The sequence below is a fragment of the Podarcis filfolensis genome (genome assembly GCF_964270895.1).
Source record: "Podarcis filfolensis genome assembly, chromosome: 4".
In the NCBI taxonomy this organism is placed as follows: domain Eukaryota; kingdom Metazoa; phylum Chordata; class Lepidosauria; order Squamata; family Lacertidae; genus Podarcis; species Podarcis filfolensis.
Window position 1 is genome coordinate 79,645,851 of NC_139607.1, and position 25,094 is coordinate 79,670,944.

Here is a 25,094-nt window from a genome sequence, read left to right on the forward strand (position 1 = left end):
GTTGTTGTTACATTAACTGGATTGGTTACTGGGGTTTGATTTGTCTCTATGGTGGATTTTATGGCTGAGTTTTAGTGTTGTGCTGTTGCTAGCTTGGTTTTCATTGATTTATGATTTTCTTTATTGAATTGTTGTATCTTGTGTTTTAATTTTGTCTATTTTACTATCGCCTAGAGAATCCTTTTTATCAGTACACTCATAAATTGAATGAATAAATACAATAATATAAGAGTTCTGCCAGAGGAAACCAAAGGCCTGTTGGATTCAGAATCCTGCTTCCCACAGTGACCAGATTCCTATGAGAAGCCCAAAAGCAGGATCTGATGGAAGTAGCTTCAGCAGCCCCCTCCCATCAAAACACATCCATCAAAATTACCAATAGAATTATTTCATACTTTCTTTCTGAGTGATCTACTTCATACAACTTGGTCAAAAATCTCTTAAAGGTCACTAGCTCCTCAACAGTTGTTTCTTGCAGGGAACTGGTTCACAAATGTGCTCCATCATAGAACCATAGAATTGGAAGAGCTCCACTAGTCATCTAGTCCAACCTTCTGCAATGCAGGAATCACAGCTAAAGAATCTGACCGATGACCATCCAACCTTTCTTTAAAAAACCTTCAGTCACTTGGTACTTACTATCAAGTGATGCCTTGCATGCATGGACACACCTTCATAGAAATACATAACCTGCTCATGACATCATGTTTTTTGGTGGAGTCAATTCACATGCACAGTAATTACTTGTATCTTCATGTAGGGAACATCCGTAAGGATGTTTCAAGGGCTGGTGTAAGTGCTTGGTTTCATATTTTGCTTCTTTGTGCTGATCTTGGCAAAAAATGGTGAAAAGTGGTATGTGGAGGTTGGCTATGTTTTATGGAAGGAGCCTTTGAAGTTAGTGGAGTGCTCCACCAAAACAGCAACCACCACATACTGGAAAATGGAAACATAATCCGACCTGAAGCTTTAGTGGGAGTAATGGGAATGGGAGGCTAGGGATTACCGTGTCCCGAATTAAGAAAAGAACATGCATTTTCCACCTTGCTGTGATTGTGCCCAGGATCCTGCCTGCAAGGGCTGGAATTAGGCACTTAGTAGGTGGTAGATGATCATCTGTTGTTGCAGCAGACAGAAGGTAGATCTATTTTTTAAAAATAACCAGGTGACTTTCAGCTGTAGTAGTAATATCAAAAGGCTTCTCTCTCCACCACCCCAAATTAGACTGTTAGAATCCTTGAACCATACTAACTCAAATGCAGATTTCACCCCCTCTTGTTTATGCTGATCACCATGACACATGAGACTCTGTCCCTTGAGCTCCCTTTTCTTTATCTTGCTTTGATCCCAAGTCACTATTTTGTACCTCCCTCCCATTGGTGGACCTTGAACATTCAGACACAAACAGGGCTGACCCAACCCATGTTGCTTGCTGAAGCAAAGGACAAGATGGCACCCTCATTCCATCCGCAGAAGTCAGTTGGGCTGTCAGTTGAATCTTCCTTCAACCCTAGCAAGAAGACAGCATCTTCCACCATACCAAAGGGGATCAGTCAAGGTTGTGGGGTAATGCCACGCACAGCACCGCCCTTAAACAGAGGGGTGTGGCTGGGGGGTGGTTTCAGGAGGTACAGCTCTGTCAAAATGGCCCCCCACATTTCCAAGCATCTGCTGCACGAGGCAACCTTTTCACTATTCCTTATGCTAAGAGTCAGACTTGAGAAAACAAAGTGGATCTCACAAGGCTGCCCACACCTGATTGATTCAATGTGTACCCCCTTTTTATATACACAGTCATCTAGCAAATCAGTGGACTCTGAGCTCTCAGGCAGCAAGGGACCAAATCATCAGGACTCTGTTAAGTACCACAATATGGCATCTGGGTTTGGGCTTGGCATTGTGGTGTAGTTAGTGAAACTCTTCTGAGTCTGTTTTTGTTGGCCATTGGGAATTAAAAACAGCTGGTTCACCTAGCCAGGCTCTTTCTAATTCTTTATGCCACACGCTTTAGCTGGTGGTTATTTTAAATTAGTTCATCATTATTAAGGGAGACCGGCAGGTACTGCAAATTATCTTGATGACAATCGCTTAGATGGTGCGAAATATTAAGTCACCAAGGCAGAAGGGCTATGAACTGTCTGTCGTCCTCAATGACCCTAGCACTAAATTGCGTAGATGGGTATTGGCATGAGAACGGACAAAAAGGACGTTTCCCCCTCTGTAAGAGGCTGGCACTGAATGCTGCCTCTTTGCTGCCCAGGAGTTCACCTTTGAAGATAACATGTCAATAGAAATTGGCTCATTACCATGCTGGCTGCCAAAACTTTTCAAAGCTTGTTTCTCTTCGGGAAACAGGGTCCTCCAGGCAATGTCCTCCTCTCTGCCTGCAGGAAAAGGTTAGCTGCTTAAAAAATGAACCTCCAGCAGCCCCCTCGCCTCTTTAAAAATTCCTGTCTACCAACTGTATTAGTGCCAATGGGACTTAATTGGGCTGCCACTGGAAAAAAAATAAAAAATTGTCACAAGATTGCCAGAGCCTGTGCTAGGTCTTGACATTGGAAAAGAACATTTCCTAACAGGGGAAACTGCATGGGATGGCAATGTGTTGCTGAGCACTCCCTGGCTTATTTGCAAGCTTTTTTAAAAGTGAAGGAATGCTCTTGCTGTGGCAAACAATTCTCACAATAATTGGACTCCAGGTTAATAGCCCCTGAATTTTCTTTCATTGATTATCTGACCACAGATGGAGTGATTAGAGAGTGAGGTTTAAGAGGTAGAGCTGGATAGGTTACAAAACTGTTCACAGCATTTGCAGGATAATTCATGCTGCAGAATCACAGACTTAGCTTATTCTCTGTCTAGGTGCCTCTACCTTAGTTTCCACCTCCTTCACGCCCCCCAAACTGAGGTAGCGGGTAGCCCTGGTCCTGGGTGAAATGGCATTTGCTCCTCTACCGCAGGCTGTCTTGGGCTGGCTAAAAATCCCTGCTTTGCTCTTCCCCTACTCCTGGCTACTCCTGGCTATGCCATGCCAAGAGCAACAAACCATGAACCTTGGCATGTCCTGCAGTCTGAACCTGAGCTTATGGTTTCTTTTACACTGAATAAACTACAAAGCTGTAACCAAGGTTTGTTCTTAGCTTACCACTCATGGTTTGTTTGGGAGGAAATCACAGTTTGCATTAAACCAAAGTTACACACGAACTGTGGTTTAACATGGTGCCCACCACTGTGGCTAAGTGACAGACCAAGCAAAGGGACAGGTCAGTGCTTTAGGATTGCCTGCAGACAGGAGGGTGAGACAAAGCAGGATCAGCACCATGGAGAGGGACCTTGGTGTCAGTGCCAGTGTTATCCTTCAGCTGAGGCAGAAAATGCAAGTTGTCTCAGCAGTGTCCAGGAATAACTGACAGATCTTTTGAATAGCCTAAGCTTGATACACACTGACTAGGGGCCCTACCCCATGGACACTGGGCAGTTAAAAGTCTGGTGCCATCCTCTGCAGCTGTTGGCTTCTTCCAGGCTTGGGGTTTCAAGTTGTAGGGATATCTCCTCAGAGCTTTCCTGATCCTCCAGAGAATCTGTGGACCAGAGTCTAGCAGCAGAAGTATATCCTTGGGGTTCAGTGAAAGAGATGTGTGACCCTGACATCACATGGACAGACCAGAATGTGAATCCTTGGGGCTCCTCCTTGGGGCTGCAGCTGGGGGGAGGCTCTACCTCCGAAGATTCCTGTTCTTGGGCCATGACAATGTGTAAGCACAACCACTGAGATCCCAAGTTTGTAGTAATGAGTTAGGCTGGGCCTACCCTTTAAACCAGCTCGGTAGGCCTGGTTACCTGGGCCCTCTGAACTCCCCACTCCCATTCAGCTGACTTTTGCCTCACTCTGTCAAATAGTAGAGCTGGCCCTGTGACCGTTGTAGTTTGCTCTAGGCTGTAACTTGAGTAGTCTCCTTAGTTGTAAACTCTATATAGCTGAGAAGGGAGCCAAACAATTATGTTTTATTTCTTCCTGCTTTAATATTTATTTAAAACTTCTCTAGCAAAGACAAAAAAATTATTATGGCACCGTCCACCAAAAAGAGGGCAAGGAAATGGGCGTTAGCTGCAGAAAAAGATACTTGGCTTACAGCTATAACTCTGCTTGAAAATATTTTATGTTAAGAAAGAAGTAGCAAAAGCAAAAGAGTAGGATGCCACATAACAATAAAGCCTAAGTAGAATATATAACATTAGCAAATTTAGTCTTGTCTTCTACAAACCAAGCACAACGAGGAGTCTTTTTTCCATTTTCACAATTCCACCCATCATACATTTTCATATTCTCTTCTAGTCCTTGTCTCTGAGCCTGAGAAATCCCCCCATCATTCCTGTCATTTGGCTTCTCAATAGAAATCACAAATACATTCTATCCCAAACATGTTACCAATTTGCTACCGGGCTATGTTCAACGTGTTACTAATATAAAGCTCTTGACGACTTGGGACCAGTTTACCTGCAAGACCCCTTTGCCCCATATATGCCCACTCGGCCACTTCATTCTGCAGAACTGGCAGTGTTACAGTCGCCACATAATAATAACCCTTACGTGTTTGTAAGAAATTTATCTTTTAGAGTGGCAGCATCTACACCTTGGAACTCCCTGCCTATTGACACCAGGCAGCAGCTGAAAATTAACACATTCCACAGCAGAGGTGCCACATTGAACAACTGAAAATGCAAAATAGGGAAGGCAGCGTCTTCTATAGGACTGGTTTCCATTGGTGCTGGAATACTGATGCTTTCGTGTTACGCATAATTCTTCTGCAATAATGAGGACATCCTTATTTTATTTTTACACCACTGAAAGGAACTTTGTCCTTATTTTGTCTTTCTTGACAAGCAATTTGTTGGCGATTGAATTCGAAACCTTGGGCTTGGAAGTCATGGAAGCCTTTGACTAATTAAAACACTGTAAAAATACAGTTTTTTAGTAGCCATGCTTGACAGGCTTCCTGAACATTCCATGATATATCTGTGCATTTGTCTTCTTCTCCTGGGAACGGTGCGTGCTCTTAAAAATCAGTAACCTATGCAGGTCTCGGGTTTCCTTTTGGGGCTGTTTCCCATCGTACCTTCTTGGTGGATGAAGTCAGGCATGGTACGCTGAAATACTGGTGTATTTCATAGCAAAACTTGAACTGTTAAGTTCAAGGCAGACAGGCCCAGTGAGGACCTTGCATGCTTTAACAAAAGCTTTCAAGGAAGCAGGGTATCAAATTATCATGTTTTGTGTTAAAGACATTAATGTATTTAAATGTGTTATTTTAATCCCTGTTGCAACATAGAAACAGGAGGATATAATAGTAGCATCTGTTTAAAGCACAGCTTCCCCTCTCACCTTCACTTTTCACAAAAGTACTCATAAAGATTATGCAGCAGTAGGGAAAACACACTGTACTAAAATTTCAGGGAAGAAGGAAACAGCACATAAATCGCACATGGGATTTGATTCATTTCAATTGTTTTCTTATCCATTTGATGCAAATTAGTGCAGGGAAAGAGCCAGAGGTGCTAAGTTTTGTATATATGCACACTGTTTTGAACAGCCAGTGATTATTGGGGAGGATCTCGAGAGTGTGAGTATTCCCACACAACTAAGTCCATTTTCACCAGAGGCCCTTAAAAAACATCTGCCAGATAATGTCATGTTGACCTTTGTTCAGAATGTTCAGGTGTTAATGTTCTTCTTGTCTTCCAAATAATACCTTCACCTTTTCCTGTTGTGGGTCAATACTCTGCCTGCCCCCAAGATGCTAACTCTAATAGCTTCTAACACATAACACAAAAATACATACCATAATAACAAAAGAAACAATACTCCCACACACAGTTTAAAAGGCCGTAGATTGTTTAAATAGCCAAAAAGCCTGGGAGAAAAGGAATGTTTTACATAAAGATATGAACTTCCCAGGAGAAAGCATTCCACAGGCAGGGAGCCACTGCAGAAAAGGCCCTTTCTCATGTTGCTGCCCTCCAGACTTCTTGCAGAGGAGGCACACAAAGAAGGAAGGGCCTCAGATGATGATCAGAGGGTTTGAGTTGGTTCATATGAGGAGAAGCAGTCCTTAAGGTATTGTGGTCCTAAGTCGTTTAAGGCTTTATAGGTCAAAATCAGCATGGCCTTGGCCCAGTATACCTGAAGGAGCGTCTCCACCCCCATCATTCAACCTGGACACTGAGGTCCAGCACCAAGGGCCTTCTGGCAGTTCCCTCGCTGCGAGAAGCCAAGCTACAGGGAACCAGGCAGAAGGCCTTCTCAGTAGTGGCACCCGCCCTGTGGAACGCCCTCCCACCAGATGTCAAAAAGAAGAACTACCACCAGACTTTTAGAAGACACCAGAAGGCAGCCCTGTTTAGGGAAGCTTTTAATGTTTAATAGATTTTTGTATTTTAATATTTTGTTGGAAGCTGCCCAGAGTGGCTGGGGAATAAATAAATTATTATTATTATTATTATGCCCGGAAACTAATTGGCAGCCTTTGTAGTCGGACCAGGATTGGCAGCATATGCTCAAACTGTCTTGCCCCAGTGAGCAACCTGGCCATTGAAGTCTGCACTAGCTGAAGTTTCTGAACCGATCAGTGTGGCATCTCTGCCGCAATAACAACTGGGGACCAGTTTACATGCAATATCACTTTACCCCACGTATGCCCACTCAGCCGCTTCAGTCTGTGGAACTGGCTACAGGTGCCACATCATCTTTTAGCGTGGCAGCTCCTACACTTTGGAACTCCCTGCCTATTGACATTAAGTAATGACTGCAAATTAGTATGTACCACAGCAGAGAGAAAGCTGCCTAGCATTATCTCCCTGCTGTGATAGTTTTCATACACAGGAGCGTTCACTACCACAGTTCCCCCCGCCCACCTGCTTTCTCAAGTGAAACAGTCCAGAATTCTATCACTTCCGATTATTATCATACTCTGCATAATGTGTAAGTCAGCTCTGATACTCCATAATTTCAGTCTGGCAGTGCAAAGCAATAAAAAGGTTTATGTTTTTGGCATAGTCTTTCCAGATTCATTTCCTATCTGGGTAATAAAAGAATGCTGAGCAACCACTACTCCAGTTTACAATAACTCAGATAAAGAAATCATGTTAACAGCAGTGTGTGTGTTTTTCTGAGCTTCCCCTGTACCCTGAGAAGGAATGGTTCAGTTTTCCCACTAAGCAAAGTGCATGCACAGAATGATCTCAGGGTATACAATGAGGCCTCTGTCATGTGGACCTTGCTTATTCCCAACCTGCTAGTTTTTGCAAAAAGGGTCAAATCCCCACTGGGTTTCAAATAAGGCAAGTTTGAATAATTAGCCATCTGGCTTCCACCAGGATGTCTGGCACAGAAAAGATGCAGCCTCACTCCTGTGTCTCTTCTTCCAGTCAGGCTACCTCCTCTTGTTCCTGAACTGAACACCTTCCTTTCTGAGCCCCCCAACCCCTGCATATGTAACCTTTGAGAAGCTCCCACACAAGAATTGCCTGGCTTTAGGGAAGGAGGAATCAGTCTATTTCCAGTCTGTGTCAGTTTTATATGGGCTTCTTCGTAAGTCCGCTCCGTCTTCTTTCCAGAGCAATCTGCAAATTATTGTTATTTTAATTAAACACAATAATTCACATTGCTTTTCCATGAAAAATAAGAATTCAAGATTTGCATCCTTGCACGTATTTTATACTAAATGTGCATTTTCTTGTATATATTTTAACCTAATAATACTTGTCTCTATAAGCACTTGGGAATGTTCTTAGAGAAATGTATCACCAAAGTTGGAGAAGTATGAAAACTGGGTTCCAACCCACATATGAACCCTGAAATCTTCTTCCTGTATTGCATGGTCTGCCATTGAGCTGTGTCTCCTTACCAGCCTGTGTGAAACTTGATGTTCAGCTGTGAGGAAGCTGCAGTTATGCAGCTGGCAGCAAATCCCTTCCCTAGATTTTAACATCAGCTGGGAGGATGTGCTTCCAACCTGGCAACTGGGGTTGGGGTCTCCCCTGGGGCTGCAGTGGCTCTTTACAGTCTCCCTCTCTTCGTTGTACAACAAAGGGTCCAGTGTGATAGGGACCACCTATGTGAAAATGTACCTCAATACCGTTTGCATGTTTGTGATGCCCAAGGGTTTTTAACAAAAATTTGGCTGATTGACTCTACTCTTATGCTGAGCTGTGTGCAGACAAAATTGAAGCATTGGCCCCAGTAACCAAAACACACATTTTCACCCAAATGTGGGTAGTTGCAATTTGTACGCTCAGGATGGGGAGCCGGTGGATCCATGTGTTGTTGGACTACAACTCCCATCATCCTTTACCATTGGCTGTGCTGGCTGGGATTGATGGGAGGTGGACTCCAACCACATCTGGAGAGCCTCAGGTTTCCCATTTCTACTGTAGAGTAGTTTACTTTGATTCTGCCTCCATCCCCAGTAGTTCTGAATACCCGATAGTAAAACTTTCCAAGCTGAAATCTCAAGGGGGAGGGGGGAAATTGACCATCCCTGTTAAAACTATTTATTTTAGTAAATGGGGTTTATTTTGCTTTCTTCTTCTTCATGCTGAAATATGACTTGAAGATAGTCAAATGCAAAAATGATTAAGATCTCAAACCTATGAGAAGCTGATTTGCCAAGCAAAACGAGTGGTGGAGGATACGCTTCATTGTGAATTAATTGTCACCACTGAGGTGGGTAAAAGGTAGCTGGCTCTTCTCCTGGCTCACAGAACACCTAGGACTCCTAACTGATTTACTCCACATATGCATACCTCTGTTTTGGCTCAAACTCTGTCTGGAGTTTTCACTTTAACGGTTGCAAAGAGGGATGAAGCTAGACCATAGTTTTGGCAGCATCTTATGTCACGAGCAACACATAAATGTTAGACTTTAACACTAATGAGCTTCAGCGTTGCCTTGATCTCATTTTATAAATTTAACAGCTCTGTGAAATTATTAGTAACAAAGTTTATAATTTTTCCTTGTTTTTCAGTAAGACTGAGCCAAATCATTTTATAATATTTCAGCATGAGGGCTTAATAAGCTACCCAGTGTGAATTCCACACACAAACAATATTAAGAATAAGACATGTTTTAAAAAAATAAATGGCTGGGCAAATCTCCCTGACCCCTAGTCTTATCTTCTGCATGAAAGCCTTTTGAAAGACAAAAGTAAGTGCTTGAAGGCTATTTGTATAACTTTCCGGTTAATTAAATGTATATCCAGAGTACTCTGAGAAACTGTGGCTTCCTAGGGAGGAAACCATGCAGATTCATAACTTTGGGATGATTGAGGTTTACATGGGAAGGAGGCTACCTTGATTACATAATGACCTGAACAATAAGGGGAACATGAGCCGCCCACCCCCCCCCGAAGTTATTGGACTCTCAAATTCCACCAGACACAGCTATCATGGTCCATGGTCAGCAATAATGGGAATTGTAGTCCAGCAATATCCAGAGGACCAATATCCAATTCCCCATATTGCAGTCTTCCTGCTGAAGAAGTTACTACTTTTGCTGTTCAATATGGCACCCATGTGGGTTATACTACTGAAAACATAGACTTCGAAACATAGTTGTTGGCAAGAGTTCCTGAAACACCTGCTGAGATGCAGAGCAGAGAATGCAGTGAAGGGAACTTTCAGACTGGTTGATTATTGAACATTGATGCTGATACTTTTGTGTGGAGGTTAGATAAAATTGATAGCTAGTGTTTGCCGCCCCACACTTTCCACTGGAAATTTCTTACCAGACTTTTTTTTCCGATAAAAAGTGATGGTATAGTTGCAGTTAAAAATCCAGGATAACAACCAAAATTATGTGAGAATTAACACACACATAATGTTCACCCTACATTAGTTTTGTGGGCCAAGTGTTGCTGTCTCAGTTCAAGACCTCTCATTGAAGCAACTGGGGAAATTGAACTTAGTTGTGTGTGACGATTAAAAATAAACATTTTTCAGTTACCGAATTTTTTCCCCAGTCTGGTGTTTCTGATGCATATTACATTCATGTATACAAAGCCATTTTCATAGTTCTTAAAAAGCTACTAAGCATTCACGTTTGTGACCTGTGCTCATGTTACTTATTTACAGATAAATAAGAATACAGTGCTTTATTTCTATATGCATTTGAGGGGAAGGAGGATTTGGCATCCACTCTATAAACTTGATGTGTTGGATCAGGAAACGTTCCAGTTACTGCCCTTTTTATATGTCTAAATCTAGATTACAGCTGTCCCTCTGGAAAGCCATACATATAGCTTAGCATGGGGGGAATTGACCAGCGTTTTCTCTTCTCCTTCCTAGGGTGTCTCCTCTGCAGAAGTCTGAAATAGTAGACATGGTAAAGAAGCATGTGAATGCCATCACTCTGGCCATTGGGGATGGTGCCAATGACGTGGGGATGATCCAGACGGCTCACGTTGGAGTGGGGATCAGCGGCAACGAAGGCATGCAGGCGACCAACTCCTCCGATTACGCGATAGCCCAGGTTAGAGTCCCGCAAGCGAGCAGCTGTCATATCCTGTTGAAATAAGCATTGGCTGCAGGAGCAGGATGAACACCTCATTGCTGACCTAGAGGCCAAGCAGATTTTCCTCTCTCTTTTCCGTCTGAGGCTGCAGCCTTAAAGCAGATATCTCACAAGTGCTTAGGATCCTTTTCCATGGTGCCGGGCCATGAGCCGTCTTCTCCCGAAGGCTTAGGTTTCTCTCTACTTGCCACTGTACTTCAGACTCCAGTAATTGGGCAGAGAGAAGATAGTCATTACAGCTGTTGAAGCTCTGCTAATGATATATATGTATATATATTCTTCCTCTTGACTTGGACACCTGTTGGTGGAGTATATTCCTGTTCGGCAATAGTAAATGGTGCTCTCGTTTTTCTTTTCAGTGACTTCAGGAGAAAACTATGAAGGATAGCTTATGATTTCTATTCTAGTTCTTCAGTTGCGGCCCATAGGGATCAGGAGAGAGCAGTCAGCGATGGGTGAAATTTGTCTTTTGGAAGAGGGTCGCATCAATGATTCAAATGTTCTCTAAACTTTGACTGCATTTTCCTTAAAGGACAAAAATTTAAAATGTAGAAAAGGGTTATCTATTTATTAAAAAGAACCTAATAAAGTGATACCTTAATGTATCGCTGTAATATCTGCAGTGTTCAAACATACTTATCGTGCCAACCGTCTTAGAGGCTTAGCTTTATTGATTTTAATATCCTGACCACCTCCAGATGACCTGTTTGTTGAGCATTCATTCTGAATTGCTTCACAAAGCTTATGTGGAGGTAATATTATATACAGCCTTTACTGAGCATTTGTTCTTATTTGTTTGCGGGGCAGGTACATAACAATTTGGATTCTTCCTGCATTCAACCCGGTTTCCTTGCGGGGTGGAAGTGTTTCAATGCATCTCCCTGTCACTTTCCAAACTGCACAAAGCCTGTTTGGTTTCTCTTTTTTGAAGCGGGCTTGTTGCATTAGGGTGACAGAGTGCTTTAATCTACTTTAAATGCGCAAACCTAAAGTTCTGGCATGTTATTCAGACACTCCCACAAAATACTGACAGCCTGGAGGCACCCCTTATCTGCTGAAGAGAAACAGATATTCTTTTCCTTTAAGCAGATGATACGCAGCACAGGAACCCCAGATTGAATAGTTCCAACTGGTGTCAATGCTTACCATTGCTCTGAGTCTGATTCTCACTCAGGAGTCCCATTCACACTTCAGAGTAAGCCCATTAATCGTGACTTGAGACAAATGAGCAGCATGCCAGTGCATGCTCCTGAATCATTTTATACCACCCTTCGTTGATCTGAGAGCCTTGCTTCTTTGTGACATTCTAAACAGCATTTTGGTTTGGAGAAGGGTTGGTGGAGTGTATTCGCTACCCTGGACTTCAGGAGGAAGGGTGGGATATTAATATAATAATAATGATAGTAGTTGTTGTTTTAAAATGTGGTCTTTCTGCATTCCTTGGGGAGGTATGCAGGAGCCACTGGCTTGCCCCCTGTTTTCCCAAACCTGCACATCCACGTGCAAGTGACTTGCTCTGAAAATAAGAGTCACCCTTCACTGTTAAAACCTCCATGCTTCTACTATGGTTGTTACTGCAGAGAACTGCAACAGCAGGATTCAGCATTCCCATCAAGGTCAATTTGTCTTTTGAAATCTCCCACTTTCACTCTAATCCTGGCATCATGTTTCCTGTTGTTGCAGTTCTCTGCAGTAGCGACTATAGTGGAAACATGGAGGTTTAACACTGAAGGGCGACTCTTATTCTCATTCAATAATTAGCCGATGGAAAACGCAGCAGTGGGTGTGGTACTTTTGATGTATTTCTCTTCCCTCTTGGTTTTAATGCATCTGTGTAGGGGGTTTACTGTCTATTTCTTGGTTGTAATTTGCTTTGGGTTGCCTGGACAAGATAAAGCGACTGAGAAATGTAATAAATAAAACAAATACAAGGGAAACGTGACCTGAGGCCACAGAGAAATATGCTCCTTGGGTTGAAAAACAACAGAGTACATCTTTTGAAAACATCTCTTGCCTTCCAAGTTGTGGAAATGCTCCACCAGCTTGTTTATAGTGACTAGAATTTCTTGAGGCAGTGCAGAAATTGGATGCAGATTTTATTGCTATCCAAAAGAGGAATCTATTATTCTCAAGAAGGGATCACTTCAGTGATTCAGCCGCTAATAGAGAACCTTATTAAATGAATATTGGCCTCATGTTTCCTGAAGAAGACTGGATTATATTGCTTTCCCTCCATTTCACATCCTTCATTTCATTGAGATAATGAGTGCTGGCAGTCTCTCCAATGCCTGAGGCAAGCCCTGGCTGGCCGCCACCTTGCGGTTCCAACTGCCATGTGATTGATCCTACAAGGTGACAAGCACCACCGGTCTGATTCAGGGCTCAATCCCACGCTACTCTTTCATGCACACACACTAGGGATGGACAAGTCTGTCAATTTCATTTTTTCTCATTTTCTCAGTCTTGGAAGTTTCGTTTGCATCATTTCTGTGCAGTTTTTCTTTTAGAAGTCTGCATGAAAATTCCTCCCCTAATGTGCTTGCTTTTGTATAAAATTTTGTCCTTTATATGCATTTTTTTCTAAGCAAATTTCCCATACGAATTTTCGTGCGGTATTTTCACTTGTGTACAGATTTGTGTGTGTGCACACGCTTCCCCCCTAATGTACAGGGTTTTGCATGCAATTTTTTAATTGGAGAAGCTTGAATTTTTGAAGATGCTTTATCCCAAGTCAGACCACTGGTACTGTCCACCTTGAATGACAGTGGCTCTCCAGGGTTTCAAACGGGTTCATAGCCCTACATGGAGTTCCCAAGGATTGAACCTGGGACCTGCTGAATTCAAAGTTGATGCTCTACCACTGATCCACCCTCCTTTCCCATAGCTATGGTTTGGTTCATGTATAGGTTTGAGAAGTACAGATTTCTCTCCCATCCCTAACATATGCATTTCACATATGCCTATATGAGAAAGCAAATATGTATGTATATTCAACATGCAAATGGAGCATTACTGCCATGATATCATGGCAGTGGGGTGTCAGGAGTTGGATGAGGGATTGCTTTCTGATGAGTATTTAGAGACCATCAAAACCAAATGAAGTCTGCACCGTATTCATTTGTGGGAAATAGAAATCCTTGCTCCTTCCCCATTTTGGATCTCACATTCTCTCAGTTCCACCAGAGTCCAGGCTTATGTGTGTGTGTGTGTGTGTTCTCCAGTCTTGATACTAGACTCTCAAACATGTTAAAAGATCAATTGTAGAATACCTGAGGCTTCAGAAGAGTTTTTGTTCCTACATTTTTGCTATAGATTGAGGAAAGTGCCTTGAGAGCCAAAGTAGTGTAGTCGATAGAGTAGCATTCACCAAGCTGGTGCCCTACAGACATTTTGGACTAAAACTCCCATCAGATGGGAACTGACGTCCGAAACATCTGGAGGTCACCACAGAGGCTGAGTTAGTGTGCTTGATTTGCATTGGGGAGGCTGGGTTCAAAACCCTGCTCACCCATCAATCACTCTCAGTTGCCCTGGGAAAGTCATGATAAGTTAACCCATATTAAGGGATGTTTTGAGGGCTATTTAGGGGGGGGGGGATGCTGTATACCAGCCTAAGATTCTTGGAAGATGTTGTGATAAAGCTGGTAGCCAATTTTCATAAAGCAAAGAAAGAAGTAAAATTCAAAATGGTTCTGAAAAATGTAGGGAACATCAACAAAAAAGCAATTTGCCCAATGTGTTTCAGTGGAAACAATCCTCAGAGGCACAAGAATTCATTTTTTTGAGTTATTCTAGTAAAACAACATCTCTCTGGGGATCTCATTAGTATTTTATTAAAGCTCCCTACATTTTTCAGTACCGTTTTGAGACTTGCCTCTTTTTCTTTAGTATCTGGCACTGCCCTCTTTTTCTTGGTCTACCAAGTCTCATAGGCCACGATGACTGGGGTTGTCATCCTATACACACTTGCCTGGGAATAAACCCCACTGAACACCATAGGACAAACTTCTGAATAAACATATATAGGTTTGCACCAGTTATGCTTTAATTCTGGGCACACAGCCCTGCTCTGACTAATCCAAAGACTTCTTGGAAGTCATACAGCGATGGAAAGTGAGTTGCATGGATTCACCATAAATGGAGGCTTGCATTGTGTATCTCCCACCACGTAAGACTTGTGCAGAACTGGATAATGTGTAACAAAGGCTGGTCTAGCAATAGATAATGTCAATGGCTTTCACCTTATGTGTAGAGTCTAGCTTGCTTGTCTCTACAGTGTAGTTTCATTGTTGGCCGTTTTTCTTTCTCCAGTTTTCCTACTTGGAGAAGCTGTTACTTGTCCACGGAGCCTGGAGTTACAATCGAGTAACAAAATGCATATTGTACTGCTTTTATAAGAACGTGGTGCTGTATATTATAGAGGTGAGTACAACCAGGAGTATTCATCTTCCTCCACCTGCCCTGTTATTTGATTATAGTAACTTGAAAATTACAGTTAAACATTATGTGATGTGCCTCATATATACCTGTACCTTTCATAGATTATAAATCAACCACCTGGGTGGTATTACTACTATGTGTAGTAAGCTGCTTGTGTGAGCCTGTCCCCACAAGGCTCAGGTATGAGCAGATTCTCTCTTCGCATAACCTTGCATACATTCATCGCATCCCACAGCCGAAGGAAGTTCCAAAGTGAGGCACAGAAAAGATGAAACTCCAAAATACAATTCACAACTAAATATCCATATAAAGGTTTGAATCAAGTATCACGTAAACACAAAAACATCCACTTTGATTATTATTTACAATCTTGTTGCTAAATATATTTTTGTACTGCTATATTTCAAAGTTAAACAGCAATGCAAGCATAAAATTGCCAGGATGTGAAGAGGAGGAGACGTATGTACCTCAGGTTTGCTCTACCATGTAGACAGCCTACTTACCTGGGCCACAGGTGAAGCATCCCTCACTCTTCTGCTTAACTTCAATGGAGTTTTAATGAGGTTTCTTGAAGAATAGTTCTAATCAGCACCATGTAACTGAAGCACACTGGAATGCCATTTTTGAGGTCACCATCCTGCCTTTTTTTTTGTTCCTCTTAGTAAAGGAGGAGATTGTTCTAAATGATGAAGCTTGAGGATAGCCAGACTGAAAAGTTGCAGAGGGCTACTTTTAGAAGGGGAACAAGTTTGGGTTAAGTAAACAATGAGGAAATGTCTGACAAAAAAAACAGTGCCCTCTGGCCCCTCCCCCTCCTGAGATCTCCAGAGTCATATTTCAACTTATTTCTCAACCCATCAAAAAATGTAAATGCTTTCTCTAGAATGCAAACTGGTAGCAGCTCATAATAACTTTTCGCTAGAACTGCATTTTTATTGAGTTTACAGTACGCATTTTCAACTGTGTTTTAAAGTTTCCATTGTCCTTTTTGGTTATTATGTTAGGCTCTGATTTTATTCATTTACTGACTGTTTACTAACTGTTGATACACATAAAACATTGTTCCTTGATTCTGGTGACTTTGCAGATGTCATATAAATCCCTGTAGCATTAGAAGGAAAACTCTTTCCCTTGAGAGGGGAGCTCTGGAAGCAATGCATATCCTGTTTGAAATCAATAGTAAAATGCTCACTGATTTTAATGGCTCCGGACTGCAAGCTCTGTATAATTAACAAGTCAGGAACAGAACCGAGGGATGCTCCCTTTTTGTCAGGTTTCATTTATTCTGGCATTCATTGAATGCATTGCTTTGGTGAGGCAAAGATACATAGGTCTTGTTCATGTGTTACTCTAAGCCAGTGTTTCCCAAACTTGGGTCTCCGCTGCTTTTGAACTACAGTTCCCATCATCTCTGACCACTGGTCCTGCTAGGTAGGGATGATGGGAGTTGTAGTCCAAAACCAGCTGGAGACCCAAGTTTGGGAAACGCTGGCTTAGGGTAAGCCAGAGAAGAAAGCTTCTGCACAATCTAGGCCTCGGTTTGTGAAGCATGTAGATTCAGGGGAAAATCATGCTCCATGATGAAGAGCCTAAGTTAGATCATTTAAATGACTTGTCAAGTTATCGTTACTTCCGTTTTTAGGAAGAAAGGGAAATCTTGCTATGAAATGTGGTTTATGCAATTGAATGTCATTGTAATCCAAAGACATCCAAGTGGTAGTCAACTCTGATACACATTTTTGGCCTCTCTTTGAAAATGTATCCAGATGTCTCTTCAGCCGTCTTAACAACCTCTAATTTCTATTGCTGCTGGTGACAGTTTATTCTATATTTCAACCCCCTGTTGTGTAAGGAAAATTATATCTGAATTGCTCAAGGGTTGCCCCTTCCACGACTTTAATCCATGATTGACTTGTTTTTGGATTCCTAATTTAGTATGTTAATCCCAAGAGTTGCCAAAGAATCAGTCACCAGAATAAATCCATGCAAGTTTCCGTTGCCTTGCTGTAATGTATTCTGCACAGTGGATCATTAGAGAGGGGTCCATCTTTATTGAAAGCTTTTGCCTCAAGAACTACGTAAGATTTTGTGAATGTTCAACTGGGAACGATCAAACAAATACCTTTTCTTACATTTCATTTCTCCAAAAAAATACATGCTTCACATGACACAATTTGTGATGCCTCAGCCTTCAATTACAAATTGAATTACAAATAGGGTTTCTTAGATAAATCCCCAAATTCTGTGAGCGCCCAATTGATTGCATATCCACACATACCAGTGCATATAGCAAACGTTTTCAGTGCTGTGATTTTGATATTTTTTTTAGTTGAAAGAAGGGTTGTGTATATCATCACAAGTTCCCTGGGAAGGGACAATGCTGGACCAGCCATGTGAAGGAAGTAATATATGAACTGGGTGCTCCATCCTTTTTCCTGCTTGCTCAATTTCTCCTCAAAAAGGGGGGGAAGGACAAGTGTGGCTTCTGCACATTTGAGGGTTGACATAGAGCAGGGACCTGTGGCCCTCCAGATGTTTCTGGAGTACATCATCCCTGACTGTTGCCCATGTTACCTGGGGTTGGTGGGAGTTGGAGTCCAACAGGTTACCCATCTCTGACACAGAGCACCCAACTCTTAATAACTTATTCTATGGAGCTGTGGCACCAGAGTAGGGATGGAAAGACCTGTCAATTTTTCAGTTTCTTTTTTCCAGTCTTCGCATTTCTTCAGCAATTTGCAAATGTTTCGCAATAAAATCCTCATGAAAATAATTCAGCACTGTACTGCAAATTTCACCTGTAAAAACATTTTCTATGTTGTTTTGACTAAAGTGCACATTTTTTGCAAGTAATTTCTTCTAATATAATGCAATCTTTGTATGTTATTTTCACCAATACTCACTTTTATGCACACCTTCCCCCAATATACACATTTTTATAAACTTTGGTTGGCTGGAAAACCGCATCGCAAAATTCAGAACAGTGTGAATTCCAATGCATGGGTGCGTTCCACTTCTCGTGTTGTTTCAGAAACTGCAGATTTGATAGATTTTGCTTTAAATTCAAACTGGTTTGAATCCCCTCGCATCTCTACCTCAGGGCCATTCCATGTGGAAGTCTGTTTGAATGCCTGAATCCTGGCTTAGATTATCGTATCTTAGTATTTATAACTTTATATTTTATCATTCATGCAGCATCGTAAGTTGCTTCTGAATGCAAAATACCTAACACAATGGAAATAATTATCTGAATGAAATACAGGGAGTAAGTGTCTAGGAATTCTGGGTTCCTTAATGCTCTGGCCCTGTGGTCAGTTAGTTAACATAACAATTGTCAAAGTGCATTTGTAAAATAATTTCCTTCCCTTTGAATGTTACAATGTAAACCACATATATGAAATTACTGTCTGACAGAGAGAATTAAGTGACAGACTCCTGCCAAAAGGATTCAGGGGCATATTGGACCAATTAGCCTGTAATTCTGTTTTGAATTCAGAAGCTCTTTCTTGATTCCAAAATATATATTTTTTAAAAACTGCCTTGTCAGCATGAAAGTATCAAAACTCAGTGAGAAATTGGGTATATTTGATCATTCTCAGAGATCACTCTGGGAAGAGTGCGGGAACTGTCATTCTGATGTATCATATTGAGGTATTGAATCAAACTGCGGCCAAAACAGCTGGGAGGGTTTCAAAATCAACCTTCTTGTTAAAAGGAAATCATATCAGTCTATGAGAAAGAGACACAAAAATAGGTACCTTTTACTAGATCAGCCTTTGCCAACCAGAGGCCTTCCAGATATTTTGGACCACAACTCCCATCAGCCCTAGCCAGCACTGGGAGCTGCAGTTCAAACCGTTTTGAGGCAAAGGCTGGTTTAGAACATCTGCTGCTGCTCAGAGGCTCTGAGACTCTAAAACTGGTTTAATTGAAAAGTTATTCTACCTTTGGTTTGAACCGAGCAAGACCTACCCATTTAAAAAATATTTACTAATCCTTTTATGTGTAATGTAATGGCATTATCATTGCAACCTTGGAACAAGTAGCAGTGGATTCTAGGGCCATCCCAGCAACCCTTAACAAACTACAGTGCCCATAATTCTTTGAAGGGGAGGAACTGTGCTGTGAGTGTGCATTAAAGATATAGCGTGTACGCAGACCACAATTTCAGTATCGCAAAAAGAAATATTTTTAAGATGCTTCAAAATATTTGAAGGGGAGGGGAGCTGAACTGTACTACCTGCCTTCAGTTTTTTACCAAAAAGAATATGATTGGTATCCAAGATGTTGTCACAGTTGTCTGAAGAAAATTTTGCCTAGTGGGGTAACTTAGATAAGCTGTCAACAAAAACAGGCCATTGTGGAATGCTTTTTGTTTAGTTATAACTTGGGGCATCTTGGGTGCACTGCGAGAGCACCAGATTAGCTCCACTAGACCACCTACATCATCTGGACCTCACTGTTGCCTGGATCCGCTACCACCTTGTCCAAGGGGCAGCAGCTCCACTGCCAGGAGGCCAGTGCCACCATACCACACTGGCTGCTCTTGTATCTAGATGTGTATTGACATGCTGTCGCCATGCCAGGGCACCTGTGCCATAGGTTAGCCATTCACAGCTTAACACTTGGAAATTTTTCAGGTTCATTAGCAATCAAGGGGGAAGCATAGGACAGAAACCCATCATTCATTTTTTTTAAATAATATTTATTACTTTTAAAGATTACAGAAAAGGAAAAAAAGGAAAAAGACAAAAGAGAAAAAACGAGAGAAGAGACAATACAGTACAATATATAAACAATATAAAACACAACCTAAACACATTAAACTAAACACATTAAACTAAACTAAACAAAACCCTAACCCACCCTAACCCTAAACAAAGCAAAACAAAAACCATTTAAAAACATACATCACACCTTTTCCATATCTATCTTTCATTCCCTTGTTTCCTCGACCTCCTCTCACCTCCCTTTTTGTATTCCACTTCTATTAATTGTTTCAGCAAATCCTTTCCATCCTTCTCTATTTTCTATCATAATATAAATATCTTAACATATTTTTAACCTTATTTTCCATTAAAGATAAGATACTTATATATGTTTAACTCCTTATAACATTTCTGCTAAGGCCATAAAATTTCATTCCACCATTTTTCTATCGCTCATTAATTTTACAGTATTTCTATATATAAACTTTAAATTTTCCAATCTTCTTCCACCATCTCCTCTCCCTGGTTTCGGGTTCTGCCAGTCCTTTCCGTCAATTCCATATAGTCCATCAACCTGGCGATCTTATATCCGAGGCTCTTAACTCTTTTCCAGGCCCCTTCTGCAGGTCTTCTTCATATTCTTTAATGCTAAAGAGCAGATCTCGGGAAGACTCCGACCCAATCATCCAAAAGGAATTGTGTTGTGTATAAACCTATGGGCCCAGGGTCTGTCTTGTTTTTGGTTACGGTTGATAGCGTTTTTGTTGAAAGAGCAGTTTATATTTAAAAATAAGAATACTTAAATACTTTTTTATAAGAGTCTCATCCAAATAGCAGGCTGGAAAAGCACAATGTAGTATGCAAAAGCTATACTATTAAAGCAGCAAGTTAAAGAAGGACCGTGACCATTAGGTCCAGTCGTGGCCGACTCTGGGGTTGCGACGCTCATCTCGCTTTATTGGCCAAGGGAGCCAGTGTACAGCTTCCAGGTCATGTGGCCAGCATGACTAAGCCGCTTCTGGCGAACCAGAGCAGCACACGGAAACGCCATTTACCTTCCTGACGGAGCAGTACCTATTTATCTACTTGCACTTTGACGTGCTTTCAAACTGCTAGGTTGGCAGGAGCAGGGACCGAGCAACGGGAGCTCACCCCGTCGCCGGGATTCGAACCACTGACCTTCTGATCGGCAAGTCCTAGGCTCTGTGGTTTAACCCACAGCACCACCCGCGTCCCTACTTAAGCAGCAAGTTACTCTGCTGCAAACATTTAAGATCTGGACTTTTACCACTAAAATTCTTACTCTAATTCACTTGAATGCAGACTAATAATTAAGCACCTCAATCCAGTCTTGCTAATTAACCACCAGAGATGTTTATTTTATTTAGGGATTTATTAAAGGCATCTATAACCCAGTTTTTGAATGCAGGCATAAAATTTACTGCAAAATGCACAGCACATTGAATCCTAGAATTGCGGAGTTGGAAGGGATCAATGCAATGCAGAAATCTCATCCTCCAACCTTTGCTTTAAAACCTCCAAGGAAGGAGAGTCCGTCACTTCTCATGGGAGTCTATCCTACCATCGAACAGCTCTTGCCATCAGAAAGTTCTTCCTTACGTTTAGTTGGAATCTCCTTTCTTGTAACTTGAAGCCATTGGTTTGGATACTACCCTCTGAGCAAGCGAAAACAAGCTTGCTCCATCTTCCATGTGACAACCTTTAGATATTTAAGATGGCTATATCTCCTCTCAGTCTCCTTTTATCCAGGCTAAACATACCCAACTCCCTCAGCTGTTCCTTGTAAGGCTTGCTTTCCCTTTGTCATCTACAATCTAAAAGACATGACACAAAAGGAAGAATGATGGAGTGGGAGAAGGGGGGCGGGAAACAAACTTGAGTAACCGTTTCTAGGTTACAGAGTTCTTGTAGTAATCAGCTGAAGAAAATGGATTTCAAGGAGAGGAGTAGTAAAAAGTTGGTGATCTTTAAACAGAGCCTGTAGTTTCATTTCTCCTTTCCTCTTGTTGCCTAATGAAATGGCTGGTGTAGATGACAGTTGAGGGAGGTGCCTGATGGCCCTGATCTTTCAACAGAGCAGATGGAGAGACCCTACCATTCTCAGATGCTAGAACAAATCCCAATTTTTTCTTCATCTGAATGCTAGGAAGAGAGGTGTGCATGGGCAAAAGGGGCCTGTAGCTCTGACATTGTGAATGTGTTTAAAAGCTGTGTACATATTTTCTTTAAACATGCAATCATTTTTAATTATTTTTGTGTTAACCCCTTCTATCCTGAAAGCTTAGAGCAGCTTAAGAAACTAGCTTGACTAAAGGTGATGGCATTTTACCATTTATTTTTATTGGCTGGCATCTATTTTATCTGGCATTAAGGACATTTATTCTCTATGTGCCTGTAGAAATTTCTGGGGGGGGGGGTTGTAGGGGACTGACATAATTTTTATTTTATCTGTGCTTCACACATACCCCACTCCCCAGTTCTAATTATTGTATATTTGGAGATGCAACTTCATGCTCATTGGTCAAAGAAACAAGCCAAGTGATCCATCTGAGTGTGAGTCTGTATTAACAAACAGCCTTCCACTGTTGTCATTGGCGATGACAGTCCTTGGCAGGTTCAGACATGCTCAGTGAGAGGTAGACTCTAGGAGCGAAGTCATGACTCTCACTAGCCTTCACTTGCCAAAGGGTGACAGGCTATCCCTAGTCTGACTAATTGGTGCATTGTATCAGAGGAGGGACTGATTTGCTTCAGCTGGCGTTCATTAAACTGAAACAGTGAAAGTACCATATGTAATGCTTGGTCCTACCAGATCTTATATACCCCGCTGTAAGCATGCATCATCTAAGACTATGTTCCTGCTCAGTTGCTGAAATCTTCGAAGGAGTCACTGTTAGTGTCCCCCATGGCTCGGATACACGGTGTTTAACCACAGGTAGCCATGCATTCAGCATTGCATCCCCAATGTTGTGGAATTCCTTCCTGCATGAGATTAGAGCGGACCCCCTCTCTGTTGAATTTGCAGTGCTCACTGAAAACTTTTTTTATTCCAGCAGGATTTTTAATTGATTTCTGATGTTGTATTTTAAACTCATTTAAAGTCTCCTCTACACCCCTGAGGGATGCGGGTGGCGCTGTGGGTTAAACCACAGAGCCTAGGACTTGCTGATCAGAAGGTTGGCGGTTCGAATCCCCGCGACGGGGTGAGCTCCCATTGCTCAGTCCCTGCTCCTGCCAACCTAGCAGTTCAACAGCACGTCAAAGTGCAAGTAGATAAATAGGTACCTATCCGGCAGGAAGGTAAACGGCGTTTCCGTGCACTGCTCTGGTTCGCCAGAAGCGGCTTAGTCATGCTGGCCACATGACTCGGAAGCTGTAAGCCGGCTCCCTCGGCCAATAAAGCGAGATAAGCGCAGCAACCCCAGACTCGGTCACGACTGGACCTAATGGTCAGGGGTCCCTTTACCTTTACCTTATACACCGCTGAGAGACAACTGATTAAGCAGTTTACAAATTGTTGAAATAATAAATAAAATAATTTTGCCAAGCCCAGACCCTGTGTCAGGACTAGGCCATGGGCAGTGGTCTAGAGACAGCCAGAAATTAGGAACCAAGAGACAAGGGAAATCAGCATTTGAGGGTAGTCAGGAAGCAGAATCAGAGGCAGGCCAACTGTCGAGGTTGAAGAGCAATTGAGATTGGAAGGCAAATCAGAAGGTGTGGCCTGCGGAACAAAGCACTACCAAAGAGCAAGACAAGAAATGCTAGAACCCGGGACAAGTTTGTTGCTCAGGCAGCATTGCAGTGAGACAGGAAGCCCGCATAAATGCCTTCCTGCTCAGAAAGAGCCAGTGGCCAGTCTGGGCATAGTCAGTCCAGAAGCTCCTTCCCTAAGAAGCTTCTTGCCACAGCTGTTAAAAGCACAAGAACCATGTTTTCCCCAACTGCCAGTCTTAAGCTGAAACCATTACCCACTTACCCAGGAGTACGCCCCACTGAGCACTGAGACATACTTCAGAAGTAGACACTGTGCTATAAGTTAACTGCACAGGGTGTTCTTGATGAGCACCCATACATCAGCTCCTGCACAGTAGGAGACGTGCCCCAGCCTCTTTGCAAAGTTTTCACATTTGCCATTTGGATGGAGCTCCAATGTTGTGCTCACACGGCCCCGAGCTCACCACCACTTCGCCCTGCCCCAGCTCTGTCCAAGTGAGCTGCGGCTGGTTGTCAGAATGCTGCAGCCAGAAGCAGAAATGTCCAGGAAAATGCGGACATACGGCGGCCCATGTTGTTTTCGCCAGCCAATTTCCCTCATAAAGAGGTTAAAAAATGTCCAATTTCTTTGCGAAAAAAGCTCAACAATATGGCAACCCTATTTTAGCAGACTGCATCAGTCTGTCCAAGGAAGCTGGCGGAGCTACTTACGCCTTCCGGACCAAAACAAAACTAAAACTTTGCTTGTTTTGCTAGCTCATGCCCTCGAACCAAATCTGCTATTTAAAAAGCAAGTTTAACCATTCTACCCATCTGTTCCCTTGCCTGAGACTGATAGGCTAGACATCAGTAAGCAACGAAAAGGCTGCAGACAACTGGAATGCTGTAATCTTATACCCCAGTGTTGGCTTCCAGAAACGGCTCTCTCTTCCCACCCCCCACCCCACTTCTAACCCCCAGGTCTTCCTTGAGCTCTAATGCCAGATGCACAGAACGATGTGGCTTATTAACCCTAGCAGTGGTCCCTTGCCAACCATCTGCAAATGGCTGTGCCAGAAGATCCTGTGGGTGAAATTCAAATGGCCCCAGCACTGCCTGAAGCAACTCTTCTGAAAGCTGTTTGACAGCCAAGGCATCAAGTGCTAATGGAGCCAAGGCACGCATCATCTGGTCAAGTGCTGCTTAAGAGGCCAAACTTAAACTCACAACCCGGAGGGGAAACAACAGCAGTAGCAACTTCAGCCCAATTTGCTCTTGGGTAGCAGTCGCCTTAATGGCTGCAAGTTGTAAGGGAGGGAAGTTAAGAACAGGGCGAGCTCTGGGAAACGTCTGCCTGGCCTTGAGCATCTTATGCTAAGTGCACAGCCAATATCGATGAACTCACACCTGCTATCCGTGGACTTCCTTTAGATTTTGAACTAGAAAGTAGTGCCTGGAAGGAGTTGGACTACAACAGCCCTTGCCAACCTAGTGCCCTCCAGGTATTTTGGACTACAGCTGCCGTCAGACCCAGCCAGCAAGGCCATGCTGGCCAGGGCTGATGGGAGACATGGTTCAAAACATCTGGAGGGCATCAATTTGGTGATTGCGAAATTAAATGCCTTGCGTCCAGGGTTAGGAAGCCTATTACATGAATGCTA

General features: G+C 42.5%; 1 protein-coding gene across 10 annotated transcripts in view; it reads left to right on the forward strand.

Moving 5' to 3' along the window:
• Positions 1–25,094, forward strand: part of ATP8A2 (ATPase phospholipid transporting 8A2) — a 325,405-nt gene that overhangs the window by 156,049 nt on the left and 144,262 nt on the right. For all 10 annotated transcript variants that reach the window (XM_083609007.1, XM_083609009.1, XM_083609010.1 and 7 more), the window contains 2 exons: positions 10,342–10,525; positions 14,879–14,989. In XM_083609007.1, the coding sequence (XP_083465133.1) occupies positions 10,342–10,525; positions 14,879–14,989 (295 nt within the window). The remainder of the gene's footprint in view (positions 1–10,341; positions 10,526–14,878; positions 14,990–25,094) is intronic.